Below are 26,818 nucleotides of genomic sequence, written 5' to 3' on the forward strand. Positions count from 1 at the left end.
ACTGAGGTGGTTTCTGTTTTTCTGGTTGCTACCCTCCTGATTGAGTGAGTTTCGGGACCAGTAATATAATTTGTGGAGCTCAGTGCACAATGAAAATGTAGGGCACCTTGTTAAAACATTATTAAGAATTTCAAGATGGTGATAGTAGAGCGTTAAACTCAGTGTGAAGCCTTTCTGAGTGTGGGTGCTATGTAAGTTCACAGGTCACATCTCGCTCATGAAGCCGGCCTGGTAACTCTCCTTGTACATCTGTCACTCTCACGGTAGCAAAGAAGAGGTTTTCCTACACCCTCACCAAAACTTGAACTACCAAACTTTTATCGTAACTCATGTTCATGGACAAAAATTTTATTTTGTATAATTTGTATTTCATGAATTTCTTGGCCACTTGACTGTCCTTTTCAATGATTTTCTGTTTATACCGTTTGCCCTTTTTTTTCTGTTGAGTTGTTTGTAGGTATTATGTGCCTATTTTGGAAATTAATTTTCTGTCAGGATTAATGTGTGTTGCAAACATTTTCTGCTTGATCACTTGCCTTTGACCTTTGTTCACGGTATCTTTTGTCATACGGAAATATTTTAATTTTTATCCAGTTGAATTTTTCTTTTGTGCCTTTTTGCTGTTTGTATCTTTTTTAAAAAGACCTTCCTATCCCAACATTATTATTTTTTTCCTATATATGCTTTTATAGTTTTCTAATGTTATTTTTTGATGCGTCTAGGTTAATATGTTTTGACACATTTCATTGCTCAAGATTATCCAATAACTTTTCACCGTATAAAAAATGAAGTCAAATCCACATGGATACCAGAGAGGTACCTCTAACTTTGCAAATCTAAGACAGAACTTTTAACTTTATTTTCTCTCCACCTATTGATGTCCTGCTCCCACGTTTTAGTAAATGGCAACTGTACAAATTCCAGTTGGTCAAGACCGAATTCTTGGAGTCATCACTGCCTGCTCTCTTTCTCTTTTATACCTTATATCCAATCATATCCTCATGGCTCTACCTTCAAAATATATCCAGAATATAACCATTTCTCACCACCTCCACTGCAACCATCCTGGTCCAGAGCACCACATGCTCTTGCCCAGATTATTGCGATAGCCTTCTCATTGGTCTTCTTACTCCATCCCTTGCCTCTTTACAATCTGTGGCTGGTAGAGCAGCCAGAGAAATCCTGTTAAAATATAATCTAGAACATTTCACTATTTGCTCAAGGTATTCTAATGGCTTCCATACTACTCACGGTAAAAGCTAAGATATTTACTGTGGCTCGCAGGGTTGTACCTGATCTCACTTCCACTGCATCTCTGACCTCTTCTACACGAGACCTCTAGCTTATCGTGCTCCAGCCACAGTGGTCTCCATGCTCCGTTCCTAGCACACCAAGTACGCTCCTGCCTCAAGCCTTTCACACTGGTGCTTTCTGGCAAGATTGCTCTTTCCTTAGATAGCCACGTGCCTTTCTCCCTCACTTCCCTCAGGTCTCTGCATTCTGTGACCACCCTGTAGGAAACAGGTTCTTTTAGCACGTATTCCCTGATTCTTGCTTTCATTTCTTAACACCACATCAGACATATTATGTGGTTACACATTTATTTTCATTGTCTTCCCTCTCTAGATTGAAAACTTCTTGAAGACAAGACTTGCTTTACTTGATGATATATTTCCAGTGATTAATCTCCCCTACACCTAGTTTAATTTTATTTATACTTCAAGGTCCGGATTGTCTCTTCACAGGTTTTTATTCTCCTACACATCTGTTCAAGGGCGACTGTAGGCTGGGTGTCTGAAGGAATGCATGCTGGTCTTTGCTCTGCCATTAAGTTCAGTTGAGATTCTTGGAATACCCGTTAAGCTTTCAGGCTCAGTTTTCTTATTTGCGAAAGGAAGGACATGAACTTGATTTGATACAAGGACACTTTTTGTCTTATTACTATATAAAACCGAAGCTATGTTTTTGTCCACATTTTTATCTTAGTGAATAACAAAATTATCTACCCGGCTGTGCAAGCAAGAAACTGGAAAATCACACCAGAATCCCATCTTCCCTCCATCTTAGACACACATTTGATAAGCCAATTGTAATCCCATTCCTCACAAGACCTTTTACAATTGGCCGCTTCCTACATCTCCAGCCTTGTCTCCCAGTGACTCTTTCTCTCCTCCGTAGCCATGACTGTAACTCACAGTATGTTGACTACACCTCCACCGTGTTATTGAGGGCCTTTGTACGTTTGCTCATACTGATTTTTCTGTCTCAAATACCATTCTCCCATCCACCTGCATCCACCAATGAACAGGTGAACTGATCTTTATATTCAAATCTGCAATCTGCCTCTGCAGGAGGAGTTTTCTGATGCTTCTTCTCCCTCATGCAGTTGCCTTCTCCGTTACCACTTCACTTTGCACCGTGTTCTATCAGAGCACTCCTGATAATTTCTCATGCATGTTTTAAAAGCTGGTTTCTCTCTGTTTTAATACAGATAGCTCCTTGAAGTCTGTATTCGTTATGTTAGGTTACAGTATGCAACTGCCGATATGATGTAACAAAAGACTCAAAAATACTGTGGTTTAAGTAAAAGGTGTTTTTCACTCTCGGTAGTCTGGAGATGGTGTTCCATGTGTGTGCAGAAGCTCAGCCCCATGAAGTCGTTCAGGGACACACGTTTCCCTCACGTTGGTGTTTTGACATTGGCTTGTTGTTTCCTTGTCAGTACAGTCGAACATGGCCACTGCCACATCTGGTTCCACTCCACGGAAAGGAAAAATGTGAAGTCAAGGACAAGCGATTTCCTATTTGATTAAGGAGCAGAATTTCTGTAATCACTTCTTACATTCCACTGGCAAGAACTTCGTCTTATGGCCACACCGAGTTGAAAGGAGGCTGGGAAATGTCCTCTTCAGCTGGACAGCCCTGTGTCTGGGAAGAAGTGATGCGTGAATTTGGGAGAGATCAATCAGTAGTCTGCCAACCCAAACAGAAACCCTATCTTTCAATCTTTCTATCACAGAGCCTAGAACACCCTAGAGGCTCAATGAGTGTTTTTAATGAGAGACTGGATAAATATCTTGATGTTATTTCTTCTATTTTCCAACTCCTTATTTCTCTGTGAAGCATTCTGGAATTTCTACAGATATATCTTCAAGCTTATTAATTTCCTATTCAGGTGTCTTTAATCTGATCTTCAACCCATTCACCGAGTTTTTAATTTTAATAATTACAATTTTCATTTTGAGAAGTTACACTAAGTTCTTTTTTCAAACTTGCCTGGCTGTTCCTGATGGTCTTTTTTATTGGTCATCATTGTGATTCCACCTTTTATTTCTATTAATATTTTGTAGAAACGATTCTGTATCTAACACATCAAGATTTGTAGGGTTTAGGAGTGTAAATCTGACATTTGTTATTTCTGCTGACCTTCACTCATGGTAGCATGTCTTTGCAGTTAAACTTTCTGTGGAAAATGTGCTTATTCTTAACATGTAGTAGCATGTGCCTTAGATTGTGGATAATTTCCCCCACAAAGAATGTATATCTGTTTTTTGCTAGAGCCAGTGTGCACCATCAAGCTGGGACTACTTTCTCCTTCAAGAGTTTTTCTCCAGAGCAGAGTTCTCAGGATGGGCTCCCCTCCTTTCTTCCGGCCAAGGCTCACATTCCTTCCAGCAGTGCTCCTATCAGAGTGACTGCCCTCCCCCAGCCCTACCCCTGCTCTGTGCCTGCTCCTCATACCCCAGGCACCCACTCACATTCATCATTCATTGTGATGGTCCTGGGAGACCTTGATTACCTCTTGCAAGACCAACAGTGCACCAGAAAATTGTTATGCAAGATATGTACAATAGCAGGGTTCTTCAGAGAGTCAAGATGCCATGATGTATGTCACTTGAAGATTCCTCTTTCTAAGGTATGCTGTCCTGCACTACAGGACAATGAGTGCCAGATATTTCCTCTTTAATAGCTTTGTTCCAGTGATGCAAAGGTTCCCTCGGAGTCACTGTCCAGGTCCTTTTTAATAAAGAAATCTCTTTCTCACAGCTAAAATATCCAAGTCTTAATAACATTTAACATAACAAGAACCTCATTCATATATATTGCTATAGGAAGATTTAATGTTGACTCAAATTCTTGTCCTTTTTCCGAAAATGGGGTTTATAGCTCCACATTTTTAACAAAATAAAAATTTTGTTCCTGCAAGCTATATATTCTGTACTTGAATTTATATTATTATTCTCATTATTGCATGCTTAGCATATTGTGAACAGTGGCCCAGAGCTTTACATTTATTACTTGTAACTGCTGCAACAACCCTAAAGGTAGGGGGTCCTTTTCTAGAGCTAAGGAAATAAGTAAAAGGTTGAAATACCTTTACAAGGATAAACCACAACTTCGGTTTTATATGCAAATCAGATATTTTTTCTCAAGATAGAACTTGAGTTATTTTAGGGGAAATAAAATTATATGACAGATTACTCTCTCTCTAAAAGGTTTAGATTCAGTCTTCAAGTCAGATTTTTGCAGTTAACTTTGTCAAAAGAGATCTTTTAGTTTTTCCCCAGGAACTTTATGAAATTGAAAAGTTAGGGATTAATCTTTATGGTTAATTATGTGCAATAGCATGTGGAACTCCTTTGAAAAATACAACTTTGAACCCATGAAGCCATTGGCTAATGAGCTTTATCCATAGATAAGGAAGATGATCAAATGAGTTCGTAACTGGAAACTAACATTTCCAAAAAGTTTAAAAAATAAATATAGAGGAGACCAGATAGAGTGACACCTTGTAGTGGCATTATCTGAAGATTGCTGATTGATTGATCTTTTAATTTAGATCTAGGGCATATTCAGTACATTGGCATTATTAAGGATCATTTTTTCTTCAACTTAATATTGTGATAAAATGAAATCCATTATATATGATATAATATATAATAAATAAAATAAAGATATAAATCCATTATATAATATGTAAATACCATATCATATATATTTTATATACATACAAAATCAACTGAATTCACATCAAACTGAACCTGTGCCTTTCTTCTAATGTGCAAGGGTAATATTCATATTCCTTTCAATCTTCATTAAATAAATTTGTAGACGCTACAATATTCGTAAGACAAATTCAGGAGAAAAAAAAACTGTAAGAGGTTGGATAGGTTCAACTTTTACAACTTGTTTTAATTAATTTAAAATAAAAAAATGTAAATTACCTTAGGGCAATCACATAAATATAATTAATCAATAAGTATTTTATTAAAAGTTTATGTCCCTAGACTTGTGAGCAGAGCCGGATGGGATGCAGAAGATATATTGCAGTAGCTAGGGTATTTCTAGCTGCTATAGATAAACTCTAAATCTCAGTGGCTTAACACAGTAGAAGTTTCTTTCTTTCTCATGGTAAGCTCTCTTGGGTATTTTTGATAGGCAGGCTATTCTTAAGGTTTAGGAACTCAGGCTTCTTCCAAATTTTTGCTCTCTCGTCTTTTTCATGTGGCTCCCAGGTCCAGCCTGCTCATTTGTTTCAAGCTGGGAGGGGCAAAGACATGAGAAATTCTGTATGGAAGGGGTTTTCTGGGAGGTTGGGGGGAGATTTTGATAAGCCTGGTCCTGAAGTGGTGTACATCCTTCGCATCCCCTCTTCCATCGTCCGTTGGCTAGAACTCAGCTGTGTGGCTACATGTAACTCAAGGGAGGCTGGGAGACGTGGCATAGCTCTGTGCTTAGGAAGAAGACAGTTTGGAGTAGCATAGAGAAATCTTTGAGGTAGATATAAAGTCACTGAATTGTAGACCTGAAATTGTTCTTATTATTTAGACATATATCTATCATTTTGTGGATAAGGAAATGAGGCATATAAAGTTTAAATGACCTGCCTATATTTATATAAAGTAGAAAACTTAGGATACAAATTCAGTTATCTTGACCTCAAGACTAAGTTCTTCCATTTCTCATCATAGGCACAATCTAGTAAGGGAGGCAGGAAGTAACTAACTACACATCATGCAGTTACGGAACCCTAATAAGGCCATCAACTGGTGCTCCTTCCCCTGACCTGGGATAGTGTAATTGGTGTACAGCCCAAAGACTGATTTTGATGGATCAACATGGCAGTTAAAGAATTTTAGCATAATACCCTCAAGGTCCATCCATGTTGTTGCTAAGCGAAATAAGTCAGACAGAGAAAGCCAAATACTGTTTCAGTCAACAACAGCCGCATATATGATGGTAGTCCCATAATATTAGTCCCACATAGCCCAGATGTGTAGTAGGCTATCCCACCTGAGTCTGTATAAGTACACTCTATGATGTTCACACAATGAAGAAATCACCTGTTGACTGACACATTTCTCAGAATCTGTCCCTGTCATTAAGCAGCCCACAACTGTAGTAAGAACTAACAAATTTTATTATGTAGGGGGGCAGTATATCCAAAAGGTTAAGAGAACAAATTTTGAAGTCAATTCAGTTTTCATTTGTACCTTGTGTCTTCCACTTCCTGGTTATATGAATTAGGCAGATTATTAAGTTTGTATTTTCTTTATGTGTAGAATGGGCAATAAAGAATACCAACCTCATCAGGCTATATACATAAACAAGACAAAAACGATGTAAAGATCTGAGCACGATGTTTGGCAGACACCTGATATATAACAGGCGGAAGTATAAGATAGATGATTGTAGAATGTGAGTTCCAAAGAGGAAAACATCTTAGGAAAGTTCCAGTGGCATCAGTGGTTGGACTGAAAAAAGAGGAGATTCTTGGTCAACGTGTCTCTGTAGTGTGAGAATAGGAATGAAAATGCCTAATGTCATATTTAATTACATTCATATTGCTTAAGTCAATTCAGTTAAGATAAATTGAATAAAATCCTTCAAGTATATGGTGTTTGTTCTGTGTAAAGAATTAATGTGGTGTTTTAGGAACTTTGGCCAAGAGAAAAAAAGCTGTCATAAATATTTGACAATGTGTTGTTATTATTTACATTGACAATAAAATAAGAAAAGGCTTCTCTTCAGGATTTTTATATTCATTGCCATGAGGCAAATATTGACTAAGATGTTTGTCAGCATTCAGTTTTAAGCGTGATCGTTTTTGGTAACTATTGAAATAAACTGTGAAGATGAAGTTTAGCATTTGAAAAAATTGGCCAGTTTTCATGGTGGTTGTCAACGGAAAATTGAACAAGGCGGATTTTCCAGATCAAATGTCATGACCTGATCCTGAATGACAATTTGCTGTACTCCAGTGGATCTTCTTAGTGGCATTTCTAACATTTGTAGTGAGTTGAAATCTGCTTCAAATGGAAATCACTTGGAGGAGGATATTTAAAATAGAGAAGCCCACCCAGACGCCACCCTTGGAGATCTTGCTTCCTCAGGAAAACGATCAGAAATCTGTACTTATGAAAAGCATCCCAGATGAGTCCAGTGATCTTCAGAATTTGGGAAACACTGATCTTTTGGTCTAACACGTCTTTATTGCAGTCTTAAAAAAAAGTGCATGGGATTTTACAAATCTTTACAAAGATTCACATAAATATACCTTCTAGTAATACATATGTAAACCAGATGTGAATGATTTTGGAGAAAATTTAGTTATGTGATATATTTATACAGGGGCCTTAAATAATTACAGAAATAAAAATCTTAAGAAGGTTCAACATAAAAACTAGATTTTTGACGTTGACATTGCCATAAGTTTGATAGTCATAAAATATTTCTCACTGAGACACACTATAGACAATTTTTATAGTGGATATTTTTAAAGTACAAAATGTTTATGATTCATATTTTATCATTTATTTCTTAGACTAAATAGTATAGGGTTAAAGTTATACGAATTGAGTTAAAGCTCTTTCCCTTGGGAACTCTTATACGGTACTTAGAATTTAATTTTTCTCTCTCTTTTTTAAAGCCAGAGCTACTGCAGTATCCTGTCATCTCACAATTTCTTTATAAAGCAGTATCCTAAAATATTCCCACAGCAGAAGATCAGACTGCCAAAACTCTTCAAGCAGGAGGTCAATAGGTAATGATACCTTCTCTTCAAAGCAAGGTTGATGTGTGTGCATGTGCGTGTGTGCACACACTCATGAAAGCACGAGTGGAACGGAAGTATGATATTTGGTCAGTTCCCAGCTGTCCACACTAGTGAGCGGTCAAGGAAATGGATATTTGTAGGGAAGGGTAAATTTATTTTCTTGTTGAGTGAAAGATCTGTCCACTGCTGAAGAGCATATTTATTTAAACTTTTATTTTTTTTTGCAGAAGGTTAGCCCTGAGCTAACATCTGCTGCCAATCCTCCTCTTTTTGCTGAGGAAGACTGGCCCTGAGCTAACATCTGTGCCCATCTTCCTCTACTTTATATATGTGATGCCCACCACAGCAAGGCTTGATGAGCGGTGCCATGTCCGCACCTGGGATCGGAACCGGCAAACCCAGGCTGCAGAAGCAGAACATTACGAACTTAACCTCCGTGCCAACGGGCCGGCCCCATTTAAACTTTTTTCAAAGAATTGTTACCTTTTACTGATGAGTGGCAGTGTTTATAAAAAGGATTAAAGTGTTCTTTAGGGTTTCATGAGAAACTTCCCTGTAGAAATGGTTAGTGCTTGTGGGTGGAGGATATTTGGAGGTGTGCTATGTGTCAAGGAATAAATGACAAAGTCAGAGGGCCACTGACTGGGCTGCAGCTTCTAGATGGACAAGTATTTAAAGGTGTTTCACGTATTTCTAAAGGCAAAGAATGAGACTGCTTCAGTGTGTTGCAGGAGGTGTGACTGCCTTCCCTGTGCGGGAGGAGGATGGGTTGCTGGGTCACGTTGTGATGCTACTCCTCTCGAATTGTCCCTGGCCCTGGTGGAGCTGTAAGGTTCTTACAACAGTTCAACATCAGGTCCAGGAAAAGCATTCTCTCCCCTTAGACATCATTCCTACAGAGGAGCCCTGAGAATCTCAGAGCGGAGATGCACCCCCCACCCATACTACTCAAGGAGACTTGATCTGCCCAAACGCTGGACCACCTCACTGCCCCTCTGCCCGATTGTGCCTTGTACAACTTCTGTTGCCCTATCTGTAGCATTGTATTTCACTTGTATATTTATTAGTCTGTGTTTGTATTTCTCACACTTAGCAGAGGGGCTGACACATCATTGGGACTAATAAATGTGTGTTGCTCCTTGAGCAAACTTATTTACTGGCTTTCTAAGGATGTTAATCAAAAATATGTTTTATCTATTTATGTCACCAATATAAAGATAAAAATTCAAGCAAAATTATCAGCACAAATTATGTGCTCAGGAGCCACAGGATGTCAGTATGGGTGACATGGACCTATTTCATTACATAAACTTTCTTTTTATTTATAGCAGTTGGGGTAATATGTGGAATATATCATATTAGTTAACTGGGAAAAATCTCTGGAAGATGGAGTTGCTCTGCCTTTTCAAGAACAATTCTGTTAAATGGATACAAATCTCATGAAAAATAGAGATTCAAATATAACATTTTACAGCACCTTATCTACCCTCTGGATCAAACTATGTCCCTAGATGGGAGGCTCCCTGGCATGATGATGCAAAGCTTATATGGTGATTTAACAAATTAACATCACTCCATAGAAGTATCTAATAGAAAAATGTAATTTTTATTCCAAGTATGCTCTATTGCTGTTCTGTTCTAATTGATCAGAGTGAAAGCTATAAACTTAGCTCAGTCTGTAGAATAAGGGACCGGGAGCTGTTATGGAGAGCTGAGAAGTCTAACTTGCCAACGTATTTCTTCATTAACTTACCAGCATTGTGTCTACTTCTTTAGTTAAGACGTTATTTTCAGAGGACTACAGAGAGGCATACCAGTGCCCATAAACACACTTGGTAATGGAATATCACCTTTATATTTTTAAGAAACAAAACCCCGAGACCCAAAATTGATATTAATAGCCAAACTGTGGTTTGAAGGTAAAAATAATGGGCCACCAAATACACAAGGACTCAGGAAATACGTTATATTAGTTAAGATTTGTTGTTCTGAGAGAAACACCAATCGATTTAGCTCAAGAAGCAAAGGGAATTTTGAAGATCACATTTCTGAAATGTTTGAGAGTAGAGCTAGCTTCAGGCTTAAATGGTGACATTGGGACTCAGTTTGCCTCCTTATCTCTGCCCCATCTTTGCTGGATTGGTTTCAGCTTCACTCTCTGTGTGGCATGTGGGACAGACCAGAGAAATTTCCTTTAAGGTTCGGATGAGGAAAGAGGTGGTCTCTTGAAACAGGTGCAGCGGAAGACTCAGCGCATGTCTTGTTGGATTGCGTCTCTTCCCTGGATTGTCGCTGTGCTCTGATCTGCTGGTCCTGAGTCACACGCCCATCCATAGAAGGGGAGTGTTGTTGACACTACATGAAGCGTGTAGGATAAGAGTAGGAGAAGAAGTGAAATCTCGGAAGAAAATTAAGATATTCTTAATAGGAAAATGGTCAGTGGACACATAAACCTTGATTAAAATTCTCTTGAAGACATGCTAGTCTACAGGAGGTTGAATAAAAATTAAGAAATTAAGAAAAAGAAAGCAATACTTTGAGAAATTGGCAGTGAACTTCGAAATCATATATACAAAGATTTAAGACTGAGTAACTATGGAAACGTGGTTAAGAAACAGGTTGTATAAGCTGTAATTATTGAAAGAAATGATTCTAATAATAATAATATTTTTCCTGAGACAAAATTTCCAGACTATATCTAGAAACAACAGTAGAGGAGAGAGTGGGAAGCATGATCCTGTGTTTACTTTTTATAGAAGTAAATAGAGCATTCTTTGGTTCAAAAATTTGTAAGATAATATAGATTTCAAGTTTTATTTAGAAATAAAAACATGACTTTTAGAACTAAAAATATGCTGTATAACTTTAATATTACCATAGGGGAACCAAATGAAATGCACAGACTACTTGTCAAAAGGAAAAAAAACAACAAAACTCAAATGAAACATCAAGGATGCATTAACAAAAACAGAACATAAAATAAATGACTGATGATCCATCATACAAACACGTTACAGTAATAAATGCAGCGTATTCTCAGATTGGATCTAAAGTAAATTCCAATTATTATATTCTGTTCTAAGTTTAAAAAATAAATGGCTTGGAAAGTTTAAAAGGAAAAAAGGATAAAACTATGCCCAGCAAATGCACGCCACAAGGAAACAAGATTTGCAATATTAACATCACATAAAGTAGAATTTGAGATTAAAAAGAAATAAATAGAATCAAGAAGGTCACTTTTTCATTCATTAAAGGCACCAGTCAAAATTAAAGGTATAGCCTTAAGCAACCTCAAGATTCCAGATAAGGTAGAAAAGAGAGAAGTACAATAATAATTTGGGACTTTTGATGTATGGGATGTCAGCTTTGGTGTTAGGTTACAAGATGACTGTGGCTTCCAGTTGGAATCCTTCTCTCACTTTTCTCGTCTCTCGTGATCCCTCTCGGATCCTGTCGGGGGAAGACAAATGCCATGTCATGAGGCAGCCCTTGGACAGGCCCACGTGACAAGGCCAGCTGTCCCATGAGCGAGCTGGGAGTGGAGCTTGCCTCAGTCCAGCCTTGTGGTGACTCCAGCTCCCGCTGATTCCTCGAGGTAGCCGTACGTACGAGGCTGTGAGATAATAAATGTTTATTTTCCTCAGCCTCTAAATTTGGAGTAATTTGTTTTGCAGTGATAGATAATTAATATGATGAATTTACAAAAGTTATCACTCATGGAATTACAAATAAAGAAGTAATATTCACAGAGAGAGCTTGTTCGCAAACATTCCCTGACTGCAGTGCCATAGGACAAATTAATATTGGAATTAGAATAAAAATAGCTAATAATTTAGAAACGTAAACAATAGCCATAGCCGAAAACTCAAAAACACTCTCCTAAATAATTATTAGGTCAGGCGCCGGCCTGGTGGCGGAGCGTTCAAGTGCACACGTTGCGCTTTGGCGGCCCGGGGTTCCCCAGTTCGGATCCCAGGTGCGGACATGGCACCGCTTGGCACGCCATGCTGTGGTAGGCGTCCCACATAGAAAGCAGAGGAAGATGGGCACGGACGTTAGCTCAGGGCCAGTCTTCCTCAGCAAAAAGAAGAGGACTGGCAGTAGTTAGCTCAAGGCTGATCTTCCTCAAAAAAAAAAAAAAAAAATTATTAGGTCAAAGAGGGAATCAAAATTGCATTACAGTTTAATTAAAATAAATAAAATATAGGGGCCGTCCCGGTGGCTGAGTGGTTAATTTTGCGCGCTCTGCTTCGGTGGCCCAGGGTTTTGCTGGTTTGAATCCTGGGCGTGGACATGGCACCACTCATCAGACCATGTTGAGGCAGTGTCCCTCATGCCGCAACTGGAAGGACCCACAACTATGTGCTGGGGGCCTTTGGGGAGAAGAAGAAGAAGGAAAAAAGAAGATTGGCAACAGATGTTAGCTCAGGTGCCAATCTTTTAAAAAAAAATAATTAAGAAAGCACACTTACAGGAAAATTCGTAACAATTGTTCACATCAAAAAAACCCCGAACTGTCAGAAATCAGAAAAAAAACCAATAAAATATACCTATAGAAACAAGAGAAAGAGATTAATACTGATAAATGCTGAAATTAATGAAGTCAAAAACACAGGAGATAATTCATTTCATAATCTTATTAAAAAATACAAAATGAATAAGCGTCTAGCCTTATATAATACATAATAAGAGAAAATGCTATTTGGAATGAGAAATGATACACAGAAAACTAAGAAAATCATCACATGATAGAACACTTTATGTAACTTGAGGCTAACTTGGTAATCTAGATGTTATTGGTTAATTTTCTAAAAAATATGTACTACTAAATTCATTCAAGAAGATAGAAATAAAAAATTGTGGTATAAATAAAAGTGTGAAAAGCACTCTTCAAAAATAGGTTTTGAAGCAAAAAAAGAACAAAAGTAAAAAAAACACCCTTAGCCCAAGTGATATCACTAGAAGTTTCTTTTAAATGTCCAAGAAAAGGTAATTTCTATGCAATTCAGTTTCCACTGAATAGAGAAAATGAAAAGTAGGTTGAAAATTTGCCATGTATCATATAACCCTGATATCAAAATTTAACAGGAATAACATAAACAAGAAATACCAATTTTAATTATGACTATATAGGCAAACATACGAAACAAAATATTAGCAAATGAAATAATGCAATACTGTATTAGCAGATTTGTACGTCATAGTTAAGATAGCTTTCTCTCATGAGTATAAAGAAAGTTCAACATTAGAAAAGCTATTATTATATTTTATAATATTACTGGCTTAGAGAGAAACCATATGATAATATCTACAGACAAGGAAAAACATTTGATATAATTCAGTATCCGTGTGTCACAGTAAAAGTAAAATCATGCTTTTACCTGTAATATGTGCAGTAAAGTGGCTATTAAAAAACACAATACATTTGTATTTTTTCAGCCAGCAAACACTGCTGTAAAGTAGCGATAAAAACACCTTAAACGGAATTAAAATAAAATTTCATAAAATTTATTAATTATATATGCATTATACATATAATATGCATAATTGATATAAATTATAAACTTGCTTTCTAAGTTTAGCTTACAGTGATACTTCATGCAATGTGATGAACCCGTGCATGCCCATATGGTGAGAATATAGCTCAGGTCATTCAGAAGAGCTTTAAGCACAATAAAATTGATGAGGAAACATGAATCTTAGCAGACACTAAATGCCTACTATTAAAATTATTCATTGACAGCCTTTACTTATTATCGTTGTCATACTCAACACTCTATAATTCATTGAAACACAAATGTCAAGTGACAGATACAGCAGCAAGACTTTGAAGTATGGCACCTGCCTGGCTGTGGGTGGCTGGTGAGCATGCCTGATGTCAGGGCATTTGCTAACTATTGAAGGAAGACAGTAGTGTGCAGGGAGAGTGGAAGACATGCTCCAAACAACCATCACATACACTTGGAGCAGAGGCACGTTAATGAAAATAAATGGAAGACCTGGCTGAGCCGTAGGGAAACTGTTCTCCATGAGCAAAAAATGTGAGCGCGGGACAAAAACGAGATCTGAGCCTGCTTGCAACTGTGATCATTATCTAAAATTTATTTTATTTGTGGATCAGTTAGACAGAAGGCAAATTTTTGGTATGTTCACAGATGTAGGAAATCAAATAAACGCATTGTTTTAAAAAAAGCTTTGAATTTTGACCCAGAAGACTTGGATTTGAGTTTTTGTTTTGCTCAATAGCAGGAATATGACTATGCAATGGTCTCTGAACATTAGCTGCACTCAGTTTTTGCTCAGAAAATGAGGTTAATGTCAATATCCTACTTCAGAGTTATGCCTTGAAAGAGCTTTTTAATTGTACTAGCTCTTATTGTGGACAATACATGGCAATGATGTTTTATGTAGATTTGTACCATCCGTCAAGAAATTCTGCCTTTTTTCAAACATGTTAAACCATCACCACCAGCACAACAAATTAATACATATACTATTATCAATAATTTCAAAAAATCACAACATTCTTTGCTTCAACAAATTTAATATCCACGCCCTTTTAAGCAACAAGAAAAGTCATAGACTTTTAATCAGTGCATCTTTACATCGGTTGATCTCTGGAGGAAAAAGAAGTTTAAGGAAATGATAGTAACCGAGGAAACAAATAATAAGCATCCATAGAATTATGGAAACCTATGCTGAAGATATATTTATTCCAAACATGACTTTTTTGGAGGTAGGAATTCAAGTATTTACAAGGAAGCCTGCATTCTTGTTATTATCTTACTTGACTTTTATAAAACTCCTAGTTGATATTACAGATACTTTAGAGAGACATATGTAATGAAGATAATATTTTGCATTGTTTGTGATATATCTTCCCTAAGAGTATGACCGTTTCCGTCCCTGCACCCCATCTGTCATCATGGGCTCAGAGAGAAGGCCAGGGCAAATACTACATTGAGAAGGAGGATATAAAATGGAGGCATGTGGGAAAGACAAGTGATATAGAAACAGGAGAATTAAGGCAAACTTGAGGATTGTTGATCTTTATTCACTCCCATCCCTGGTAGGAATCTCACAGTGAGGGGATGAAGGTTGTAGAAACATCCAGACAGCTACTGAGGAAGCTGCATGCTCTAGGGCAGTGATAATCAACTCGTACTGCATGTTGGAATCATCTGGAGAGTTTTAAAAAAATACTGATGCCAGGTCTCTATCCAACCCAGACTATGTAAATTGAAATCCCTGAGTTGGGACCAAGTCCTGAGTATATAAAAAATATTTCTAGGTGATTCTTGAGAATTATGGCAATAGAATAAGACCTAAATTGGGCTTAGCACACTATTCAACCTGAAGTGAGAATGACAGCACAGCACTAGTGGACGGAGACGCATAGAGATAACCTTGAGCTGTTGGTTCTTCTCGGCCTGTATCTAGTAGCGGATCCAGACTTTCCCATGAACACTGGTGAGGAAAGAATGAGATGCTGACAGGGCTGAAGGGCTGTGGGACCCTGAAGAAGAGAAGGGCTACTGAGGCAGAAATCTGGATGACTCAAGGGGAAGGTAGTCAACAAGAGTAGATGACATGGCCAAAAAATCCAGTCTAGTCGATTCGGACTTCCTCAGTAGCCAATCCAAGGGCCAGAGCAGACTTGCAGCCACTTTGCAACAGGAACGTGATGATGATAAGCTGACAGCTGGTAGGAAAGAGGAACTCCTCCTTCCAACCATGGCTGTGTAAGCATCCCCATCTTCCCCCAACATGTGCCCAAACCAAGTCCTGAAAGGATATGGAATGTACAGAAAATTGGCAAGACTGAGCCTTTATTTAGCTGACAGAAACAAAGTTGTTCTAATTTAACTATTTCAAATTAATGAGACTGAAACACCATAAAATAGTATTGAGGGAAGAGAATCTGTGAGCTCTGGAGAAAGTCTTAGATTCTTTATAAGAATAAGCAAGTTCTCTTCTTTGTACTTCCTAGGGTTAAAGTAAATTTTCAATCCCACTAATATATTTAGGTATTAAAGTATTAAAAGTATATCCATATAAAGAAGAGCCTGAGTAAAATGTGCTTTAACAATGAGAAGCTGCAGAGGTTCTGTGTCATAAAACACGTTGTTCTAAATGATCACATCTCAGGATAGCTGGTGGCCCTGGCACAGCTAAGGTGGAATCTGTTATAACTTTTTCTTTAGGAGAGAAGCAATTGGAAATCTATTAGGGCCTCGTAAAAAGGAAATTTCATAGAGTAATGAGAGTGAAAAATAAATAAGTTCATATGAAATGATGTTCCACATCATACGTCATCAGGGAAATGCAAACCAAAACAACGAGATACCACAATACACCTATTAGAATGGCCAAAATCCAGGACACTGACAGCACCAAACATGAGGATGTGGAGCAGCCGGACCTTCGATTCATTGCTTTGGGAATGCAGAATGGTAAAGTCACTTTTGAAGATAGTTTGGTGATTTCTCACAAAACTAAACCATCCAGCAATTGTGCTCCTTTGGCATTTACTCAAAGTGGTTGAAAACATACGTCCACAAAAACCCTTCACATGGATAGTTAAAGCAACTTTGTTCATAATTGCGAAAACTTGGAAGCAACCAAGATGTCCTTCAAAAGGTGAACGGATAAATAAACTGTGGCACATCCAGACGATGGAATATTGTTCAGCGCTAAAAGGAAATGAGCTCTCAAGCCGTGAAAACACACGGAGGAGACTTAAATGTGTCTTACTAAGTGAAAGAAGCCCAACTGGGACATTCTGGAAAAGACAAAACTATGGAGACAGTAAAAGATCAGTGATTTCCAGGATTTGGGGAAAAGTGAGATAAATAGGAGGAACACAGGATTTTTAGTGAAAATACTCTATGATACTGTATTTGTGGATATATATTGTTATACATTTGTCTAAACACACAGAATGTACAACACCAAAAGAGTGAACCCTAAATTAACTAGGCACTTTGGATGATTTCAATGTGTCAGTGTAGGTTCATCCGGGGTAACAAAAGTCCTAGTCTGGTGGAGGATGTTGATAAAGGGGAGGCTGTGCGTGTGTGTGGACATGAAGGATATGGAAATCGCTGTACCTGCTGCTCAATTTTGTACAAACAAATAATACCAACGCGTATAGGATTCATTTGTATTGTGATCCAAAAAGACACACTGTAGAATAAACTCTCCTTCATAGGCATTTATTATTAAAAGGTAATTATTAAGCATTTATGTTGGTAGCATTACTTGGCAGACAATGACAGAAAGTTGGCTTTGCTTTCAAAGTGACTTTCAATAAACTCTAGATCAGTGTTTCTCAAATTTCAACATGTGCACAAATCCCCTCGGGGGGTGAGGGAGCTTAGTAAAATGCAGATTCTGATTCAGAAGGGCTAGGGTGGGGCCTGAGACTCTGTGTTTCTAACAAGCTACCAGCTGCTGCTGGTCCCTGGACTACAAGCCTAGAGACTATTTGATGTTTTTTTCTTTCAGAAAATTAAAACATGCTACTAATCTAACTTATTTCATTGAATTTAGCAGGAAGTCACATGTTGCACTTAATAATGCAATATGGCATTTTGGAATTTCTTTGGTATAGTTTTACTCAGCACATTTTAATGAAATCCAATCAGTATCTATTATCTTAAAAAGTTCAGTTCTAATTAGGCATAGGATAAGATAAGGAAAAAAGGAGGAGGAGTAGCTTGCTATGTTTAGAAGGAATTTCCAGGTTTGTAACTTATAAGGGATTATAACAGGTTTATAAACCAGGGAATGGTAATATTTTGTAAAATTATTTTCTCTTAGTTGGTGTCATATAACTTACAACTGAATCATTTGAATTGGGAATTGCAAAAGGATTTTAGCAGTGTGCACATGGCTGTGCTCCCCTTCCACCAGCCCCAGGACTCCAGTAAGAGTATTCTTCCCTGTGCCAAAGGCAGCCTGACCAAGAGGGTCCTCTGAGGCTGTTTCTCACGGGCCCAGACGTCTGCATGCTCAGTTGGCCAAATGACCAATCACCCTAAAAACTGTCAAAGTATGTTTTGTACAAAGAACTGATGCTTCAGTTTGGACTCTAGATTCTAAAGAGACTAAGACATCCCAGCCACTTGAATTGGAGCTCAGAATTTCACTTCTAGATCTAAACGAGGCAATAGCATGTAGATTTGATCTGGGATACAATGGTGTGGAATGCCCCTGTAATATATATTTTTTCCCAAGCCCATTTTAAAACAATCATTTGGTATAGTACACATACTGTCTAAATGGATTATAAATTCTGTCTAAAAATATAAGTGGGAAAATAAAGATGAATATTTGGAGATGAAGCAATTGAACACCCAGAGCCAATGGAGTCTGATAGACTAACTTAAAGAAAAAATCTCTCTGCAAAATTACTTTTTTTAGCTTGTGGTTTTCTTTTGAGATTTTGGACTCAATTTCATTTTCTAGCATTGTCAAAATTACCTATGTGCTATAGCTACAGCCAAGTAGTGCTTGTTTCATTCGAGCTTAGATCTGGCCTCAGGATAATTAACCATAGGCTATTTTAAAAATATGTATTTAATATTAGAAAATGAAACTATCCTTGCAATGATTATAAAACTCATATTTTCCCTGAAGTTCTGAGGTGTATTGAATGAGACGCTCCTGTATTAAAAAAAAATCAGAACTAGAATAATTATGTTTTATTATTTTATTCTAAAAAGAAAAGTGAAAACGTACACTCTCTGGAAAGAAACCTCATGATAATGTCTTATCCTTTATTTCTTCATTTAAATAATATATACCGAGCATCGACTATGTGCTTGCTAAGTTCAAGACAGACAGAGTCTCTGAACTCAGAAAGTACAGGTTGGTGGCACTGACAGGTGCTGAGTAAGAGGTGATAAATGAAGTGTAATGGGTGTCAGAGGTGACTGCAGGGTAGGGGCAGGTTGCACTGAGAGTACTTAGATTATCGGCAGATGGTGTCCTGGAACATCATGGCAAGGGCCCCTGGGGAAGAGACGTGTAAGTTCAAGGATAACTAAGAGTTGGTTAGGAGAAGGGAAAGAGCACTTGAGGCAAAGAGAACTGCAGGGGATCTCCTTCCCGTTGTTGATTATCCAAAAGCTGGTGAAGCTATCTTAGCTGATGCTCTAATTACCCAGCTTAATAGTTGTCACCAGAAACTTGAATACAATGTTTTTCAAAACCTTAGGTATATCTCCCATACTCCCATGGGTATCAGGATGGGAACGGAGGCTGTAGGTGCAGGAGGAGACAAAAAAGAAAGGAAGGAAAGAGGGAGAGTAAAAGAGAGAAAGAGAGGAAAGGAAGAAGGAAAGAGAAAGAAAGGAAGAAAGGGATGTTAATAAGCAAAAATTCATGCAAGTAAATTTAGAGATCTAATTGCCTTACTCAACGATTCGTGAATCAGGGCAACATCCCGTCTAGTAACTAGAAAGAGGATCCCAGGAGTTGTACAAGATGGAAGGCATTTATTGGCAGAAACTGGGCAGGACAAGAAAGTTATTAGCAAAAGAAAATAAAAGCTTTTCTTTGGGGGAAGAGCAGCAATGTCCTATCAGGCAGGTTAGGTCACTAGTGTTGATCAGGAATTTCTGGACTGATTGATTTAAGGTCACATTCTTGGGGTCGGTGGGGGTGGGGGGAGGGCTGAAACTGCAATGAAGTCTTGGTTTGCTGTCCTGGGGGCAAGTGACTCCACCCTGGGCCTGTTTCTATTTTTTTTTTAGCAGAAAGGCAGGGACGAAGTGAAGGACTGTCATGCCATCTCATGAGAGCAATATTTTGATCTTCTGGAGAATTCCATGAATGGAGGAGGAGGGAAGTTTATTGAAATCTAACTAATTGCTTCAGTCATGCTCTGTTTCTGTCCTTTGTGGCTCATATTAAAGACTTTACTATGGCATAAGAATGAAACCCTGGATAGCAAAGTGGGGGAAATTGGTAGAAATTGGCTGTGCCTAGGATTTCCCTGCAGTAAAGTGAACTGTTACAAGAAAGTTTGAGTCTAAATCTAAACATAAAAATGTCATTTATGTTTACAACTGCTACTGAGGAATGGTAGATTATGCTAAAAGGAAGGCCTTTTTGTCATGCTTCCTTCCTGATGGTTTTCGTTGGAGGTGTCTGGGAGGAGGTGTTGAGGACGGTTGAATTGCTCTGTATTTGGGATTGTGGAGCAATCCAGGAGTGAGGAAAGGCAGAGAACAAAGGGGAAGAAAAGAAGCAAGAGCCAAGAAATAATTGAAGGAAGATGTGCACTGAGTGAGGAGAAACCACTGGTCCTGGGCATGGGGTGGGGACATTCAAGAAAAGAGAGATCTACTAATGGATTTTAAGTACCCTATGTCATATGGGATACAAACATTTCTTTAAGATAACCCCAGTATTTGAAGAACTCTATTATCCTTACAAATGCTCTGAGTATTTGGTTTAGTTTAGTTTACTTTTGTCGAGGAAATATAGGAAAAATTGACTTTATTTTTGGATAAACAAGACATGGAATAAAGAGAACATTTAATGAAGGAGGACAGTGGCAGAGGTGACATCAGAATGTAATCTCCCAGGGAATTGCTGAAATTTGAGGGAGAGCTTTGCTCTTTCATGGGCAAAGATTTTCAAGGGAACTTATCTAGATTTTAAGGGGCCAGGAGATCCCAGCTGGCATCATTTGTATTGCAGGGAATTCCTCACCAATATCCCCAAAGTGGAAAAACGTGATACCATTAGTTAAAAGATAGATAGTGGACATGGTGAAATTATGAGTTCAGCTGAAGAAGTAATGTAAATACTGATGTCTTGTTTTATAAATCCTATTTGTCAAAGACCATATGCAGCTAAGGGGAAAAGGACATCTTTGATTCAAAGGGAGTCAGTTCCATGGTTCATGAGGATATAGTTGAAAGTTTGGAGCTTCTTCCAGATTGTCTACTATTGCCTCCCTGTGTCTCCAAATTGGCCCTTCCATTCCCCCAAATTAGGTGCTCCATTCACTACTTAGATTAGCCCTATGGGACTGAGATCTGCTTGGAGAGATCACTATGAAATCAAGACAGTAAGTTCTGAAATTTCACAGGACACATTTTCTCTTCTGCATTTAATTCTTCTCTTCAATAAACTAAAAATTAAGTCCAGCTTAAGTGACAGTAAGGCTGAATGGTTGGAAACGGTGTTTTATCATTATTTCTCAGCAGTCAGTAATAATCATTAATTCCTATACAGAGGTCAGGTAGTTAGTACTGAGGCAGTGTTGTCTATAGAACATAGAGATGGGGATGGGAAGGGAACTAGAGGAAAGCCGTGGAAGTGAGTGTCAGAGCTCGACAAATAGCTAATTTAAGAATGATTTTAAGAGCAAAATCAAGGATCAGTTAAAATTAGATAATGTAGATTTTTGATCATCCAGATGTGTTACCAATTCAGCAATGTTCTGTGGGTGGAAAAACTGGGATGATTAAAGTAGAAAAATGGAAATGATTCATACCTGGGAGCTGAGATAGTGAACACAACGAATGGTTCTTTGCTTGGGCTATGAGTTCAGTAAATGTTTGTTGAACTGAATTGTGACTGTAGGGAATTTAGATTATAAGTGAAGGCAAAACATGATATTTGATGATTATTTTATAAATATATAACAATATATTGTTATATTAAAGATTATCTTTAAATTTCCCAACTTTTGTGATTTGAGCTTCTTTAATTTCAGTTAATCCTTAGGAGGTGAATCTGTGTAATAATCTTCTCTAATCAATTTAACTTGTGTATTTGTATAGCTTGTTGTATTATGAAAAATATGTTGCTGCTATATTCTGTAGAATGCATGTAAGTCCAACTGTTTGTTTTTAACTGTGGATTATATATTGCTTTTTGGAAAGAAAAGAGAAGACTTTGAGTTTGGCAAGGACATTAATTTAGTAGAAACCAGGGAAATATTGTTTACCTCTGTCTAACTTTAATATATTCTTTCTTATTATAAGAGATGACAGGATTCCAATGTTGGCTGTCAAGAGTTTATAATGGAACTTGCCTTTGACTCCTAAATTTTAAATTTGGATGTGTTGGCAATGTGTGGCACAAAGTCAGCATTCCCGTGAAGCACAAAACGAAGCCTGCAATTCACCAGTTTACATCCAGGCAGGGTGGGGCTGGGGACTTATCCATAGTTATTTCCCTGGTTTGGTACTTGTGACAATTAAGCTAAACTTAAGAGATGGAGTTAGTGCACTTAAAATGACTGAATTTAGTTTGTATTTTTATGAGTCAGGCTCACTTTAGTTTCTAAAAAAAATGATTGAATAATCCTACAGCCAACATCTTAGGAAGGAGTCCCTATAATACTCTGGCTCTATCTACTACCTAGTAAAATTTATATGGATTTACAAAAAAAGTCGAGGGAGTGTTAAAGAAAGATTTTGGAAAATGATAAAGAAAAAAAGTTTGTAGGAGCCATAATACAAGAATATACAGAGAACAGTGTTCGGTAACGGCCTCTGGACTAATCAGATCTGGATTTAAATTTCAGCTCTGCAACTTGGCCTTTGTGCTGCCTTAAGAAAATCACCACAAACTTTGACTGTTAGTCTCTTCATCTAGAAATGGGGACAATAATGTGTACTTGACAGAGATACTGGAGGACAGAATGAGATAATGTATGCTAAATTTTGTTTGATTTTATTTTGCCTGACGTGGTGCTAACCCCTCTCACCTAAGTTTACTGACTCATTTTTAAAAATCTAGAATATGGCCAAAATTGAAAAACACTGATGTCTATAAAAGCTCTATTTTTCACTATGAATGGCTCTTTTCCCAGTGCATAATTTTGTAATATCATACATTGGCCATTTGGAAAACATTGGTCCACTAAGTTATGCAGATCTTGCAAATGTTGACACGTTTCTTTATATAATATATTAAAAAAAAATCACAGTTGTTAATATCACCACTGATCTATCAGAAAGTCTTTAAGTATTGGGAAGCCAGAAAACTTATGAGGTAGATAAAGTTTTCCAAAATTCTGATTTTCACTTGAAAGCTTGAATTTTATTGCTGACAACAGGTGCTGTATCTTTTCTGAAGTGGCAATCTCACTTTACTCATTTTTTGAGAAAACATATCCAAACATCCAAGTCAATTATTATAGTTTGTTGGCTGTTCTTTCAAGTAAATGTAGAATGCAGTGAGTGAAGTGGATAGTTCAGCTTGCAACTCAGATAATAGCAGAAGCATTTTTACTTGAGACAAAAATTTCTTTGGAATACTGCAAAAATGCTTTATCTGTACATCTTATTTTGTCATGCAGAATATCACAAAGAGGTGTACTCATGGATCAAAGGGCTGAGGTTTACTAAAATTCAAATTTTTTTTGGCTTTTTAAAATTGCAAGTGTGTGGCGGAAAGGAATGCAGTGACTGCTACACTAGTTTGGTCCCACTGTCTTGATTCATGCTCAGGTATAAAACAACGCCAAAAACCTTAAAAAGTCAATAGCAAAGAAAGAAATAGAATTACTGAATTACCAGCTCGCCATGGTAACTATACAATTCTGTAAATAATTTCATGCATCTGTGTCATTTACCTTGAGTAAAAATTAATTCACAAATACTTGGACGTGTTGATGCCCCTAAAATATGAAAAGGTTAATAAAGGATATTCACCTGTCGTACAGTGGCTGTGCCTATTTGACAGGGTAAAAATATTTCTGAGCAAAAATTTAGCATCTTTAGAAGTATCTCCTTCAGGAAAATTCTTTGTACCTTCTTACTGGAATATTCTTAGTCTAACTCTTTTTCATTTATGTGTCTCAGCTTAAATCTTTCTCTGAGAGACACTGTCTGTCTTTTCCTGGCAAGTGGGTCTCCTATGTTTATACTCTTATAAACACACTATAATTGTTTTCACAACATGTATAAATTCTTCATATCACTTTTAATAGCTTTCAATAACACATTTATGAGACCGATCATTTTATTAGTGCCTTCCTATGTTAGATAGTAAGGAATATAAAGGCAGAAATACAGTTGACATTTCGTATGTTGGACTTTTATCCAGCAACTTGGCTGAATTCTTCTATCGATTCTAGTATTGGTAGATTCATTCGGATTTTCCACGTGTAAAGTCCTGTCATCTGAAAAAAACGACAGCTTTACTTGTCCTTTCCAATTTTCATACTTTTTAGTTTGTTAAATTTTAACGCCTAGGGCTTCCACTACAATGCTGAATGGGTTAGAACAGTATACATGATTTGTTTCTGATTCCAGAGGAAAAGTTGTTAATTTTTCACTTTAAGTATAGTATTTGTTGTATTTTTTGCAAATACTTGTCATATTAAGAAAGTTCACTTCTATTTTTAGTTTGCTAAGATTTTGTATTACAATGAATATTGTATCCTATGAAATGTTGCTTAGATATTCATGATTTTTTTTCTTGTGTATTCTGTTAATGTGTTGTGTTGGGGCTCACGGCAGGCCACCCCAAAATATCCCACAATGTCGTACTGATTATTTTGAATTAAAGTTACTTGAGAAGCAGAAAGGATATCCTGACTCTCCTCTCTCTGTTCTCCTTGACTCAGGAAATAAACCTCCCATGGAAGGTGCTTTCCTTGCATCCTTATCCCCAGAGTTGGGGGATTCGGGGCTGAGAAGCTGCATAAACAAACCCTTCTAATTTACTATCTCAAACCTGAACTCTGCTTCAATTCCTCACTGATCGCATACCTCCAATCTAAGAGTCTTTGTCCTGTCATCCCTCACAAATTTATTTTTCCTTTGTGTAGAAGATGTATATATTGCCTTGTCTGTTCACTCTGTGAGCGTCATTTTGATGATTCTCCTATGCGTGCATAATTAAATTAAATCTCTTTAATTTAGTCTTGAGTCAATTTTATTATTAGTGTAGCCATAAGAACACAAGAAGGGTATAAAGGGGATTTTCCCAGTCCTGAGAGTTGAATAATATTTGTGGAACAGTATTCCTGGTATAATCTCAACTAGGCTAGGCTTTGCTATCTTTTAAAATTATCACTGTATTCAGTTTGTTGATATTTTGCTCAGGATTTTTGCATCTATATTCAGCGATATTGGCTTTTCCTTTAATTTTCCTTTCTTGTAATATCTTTGCCAGGTGTTGATATCAAGGCTATGTTGGCCTCAAAAAACTAGCTGGAACGTATATATTACTTTTGTATTTTCTGGAACTATTTGATTTTATTTATTTGTTAAAAGTTTTTTAGAATTCATCATTAAGCCCATTTTGGCCAGGAGTTTCTTTGTGGAGACATTCTTACATATTAGTTAAATTTTTAAAAATACTTAGAACAATTCAAATTTTCTATTTCTTCCTGTGTCATTTTGGTAATTTTTACTTTTACAGTTATTTGTTCATCCCACCTAAATTTTCAAGCTTATTGGCATGAAATTTTTCTTAATATAATCTTTCTGTCTTTTTCTATCTGTAGGATCTGTGTGAAGTCTCCTCTTTCATTCCCGATATTATTTATTTCTGCCTTATCTCTTTTTCTTCTTGATGGATGTTTTGCCAAGTTTATTAGATATAGCTTTTCCAAGTTTTATTAGATTTTCAAATAACTAAATTTTGGCATTATTATTCTATTTCAAGAGATATTTTTTCCTTTAATTATATACTTCTACTTATTTTGGGTGTAACTTGCTCATTTCTTCTCACTTCTTGAGATGGATCCTTAGCTCATTGCTTTTTAAAGCAATACATTTGTTTCTAATTAGTTTTATCTGTCCCTTTTTAATCTACCACCTGAAAAATCCTTAAGATAATCAACTGAAAAAGGATAGCTCAGTAAAGTATCTAATTATTGAGGAAAAAGGGAAAAATAATTTTCCTATACTGCCACAATGACCAGTCAAATCAAATTATAGAAAAAAAAATCCTAAACACATTAGATACAGAAATGTTATTACATATGTACAAGTAATATAAAAAGAAATATCACATATCCTGGAAAAGTCTTATCCTAGAACAAGTAGGATTGTATGAAAAAAAATCTTTAGAGGCCTGAGAATAATATAAAGGATTCAATTATCAGGTTAGACTTAAAAGAATCAGATTTTACCTAATATCAAACCGTACTGAACATTTGAAGTACAGGTAATTGTAAAACAGAGAAATGTGGAGGAGTCTGAAATCACTAGCACAGCTCCCAGAAAAGATTTAGGTCACATCCATGGCCTCCTGATGCTCCGTTTACCTTTCTTGTAGGCATTTATTAACCTCTTGTAATGTCATTTTGAATTTTGTATGACTGAAACATTTAGACGATACATATTGCATCATTGCTAGTTTTACTATGTCAATATAATGAAGATTATTTTCTACTATTTCCTGAGGGCATAGGACATAACTTGATCAAACATTTAATCAATTAATGTGTATGACCATCTATTTCTCTTGCTTTTGGTGGTCTGGCATCTCCTCGTTGGCCTCAATGGCTTAAAACATTCTGAATTCTTTGGTTGGCTTAAGATTTCCAACACAACAGCAGGAATTCCAGGAACCTCCTCCCTTCAGCAAATATGACAAATTGGGGCCTGAAGAATACTGGGTCCATGCGGACTTACTCTACACATTTCTGCCACAAAGTCTCTACCTTGCCGTCCAGTCCACTGACCCTCTTGTCTCTAGAAGATAAGAACTTTACTCCATTTGCATTTGAGAATCAGGGCTGGGTGGAGGAAAGCATCCAATTGTTTCATAACTGAA

General features: G+C 37.1%; 1 protein-coding gene across 1 annotated transcript in view; it reads left to right on the forward strand.

Annotated features, from left to right (window-relative positions):
- CNBD1 (cyclic nucleotide binding domain containing 1) overlaps positions 1–26,818 on the forward strand; it is a 309,471-nt gene that overhangs the window by 28,660 nt on the left and 253,993 nt on the right. The window contains exon 3 of the mRNA XM_046641858.1: positions 7,931–8,044. Within this exon, the coding sequence (XP_046497814.1) occupies positions 7,931–8,044 (114 nt within the window). The remainder of the gene's footprint in view (positions 1–7,930; positions 8,045–26,818) is intronic.

Source organism: Equus quagga, chromosome 16, assembly GCF_021613505.1.
Source record: "Equus quagga isolate Etosha38 chromosome 16, UCLA_HA_Equagga_1.0, whole genome shotgun sequence".
NCBI classification, from domain to species: domain Eukaryota; kingdom Metazoa; phylum Chordata; class Mammalia; order Perissodactyla; family Equidae; genus Equus; species Equus quagga.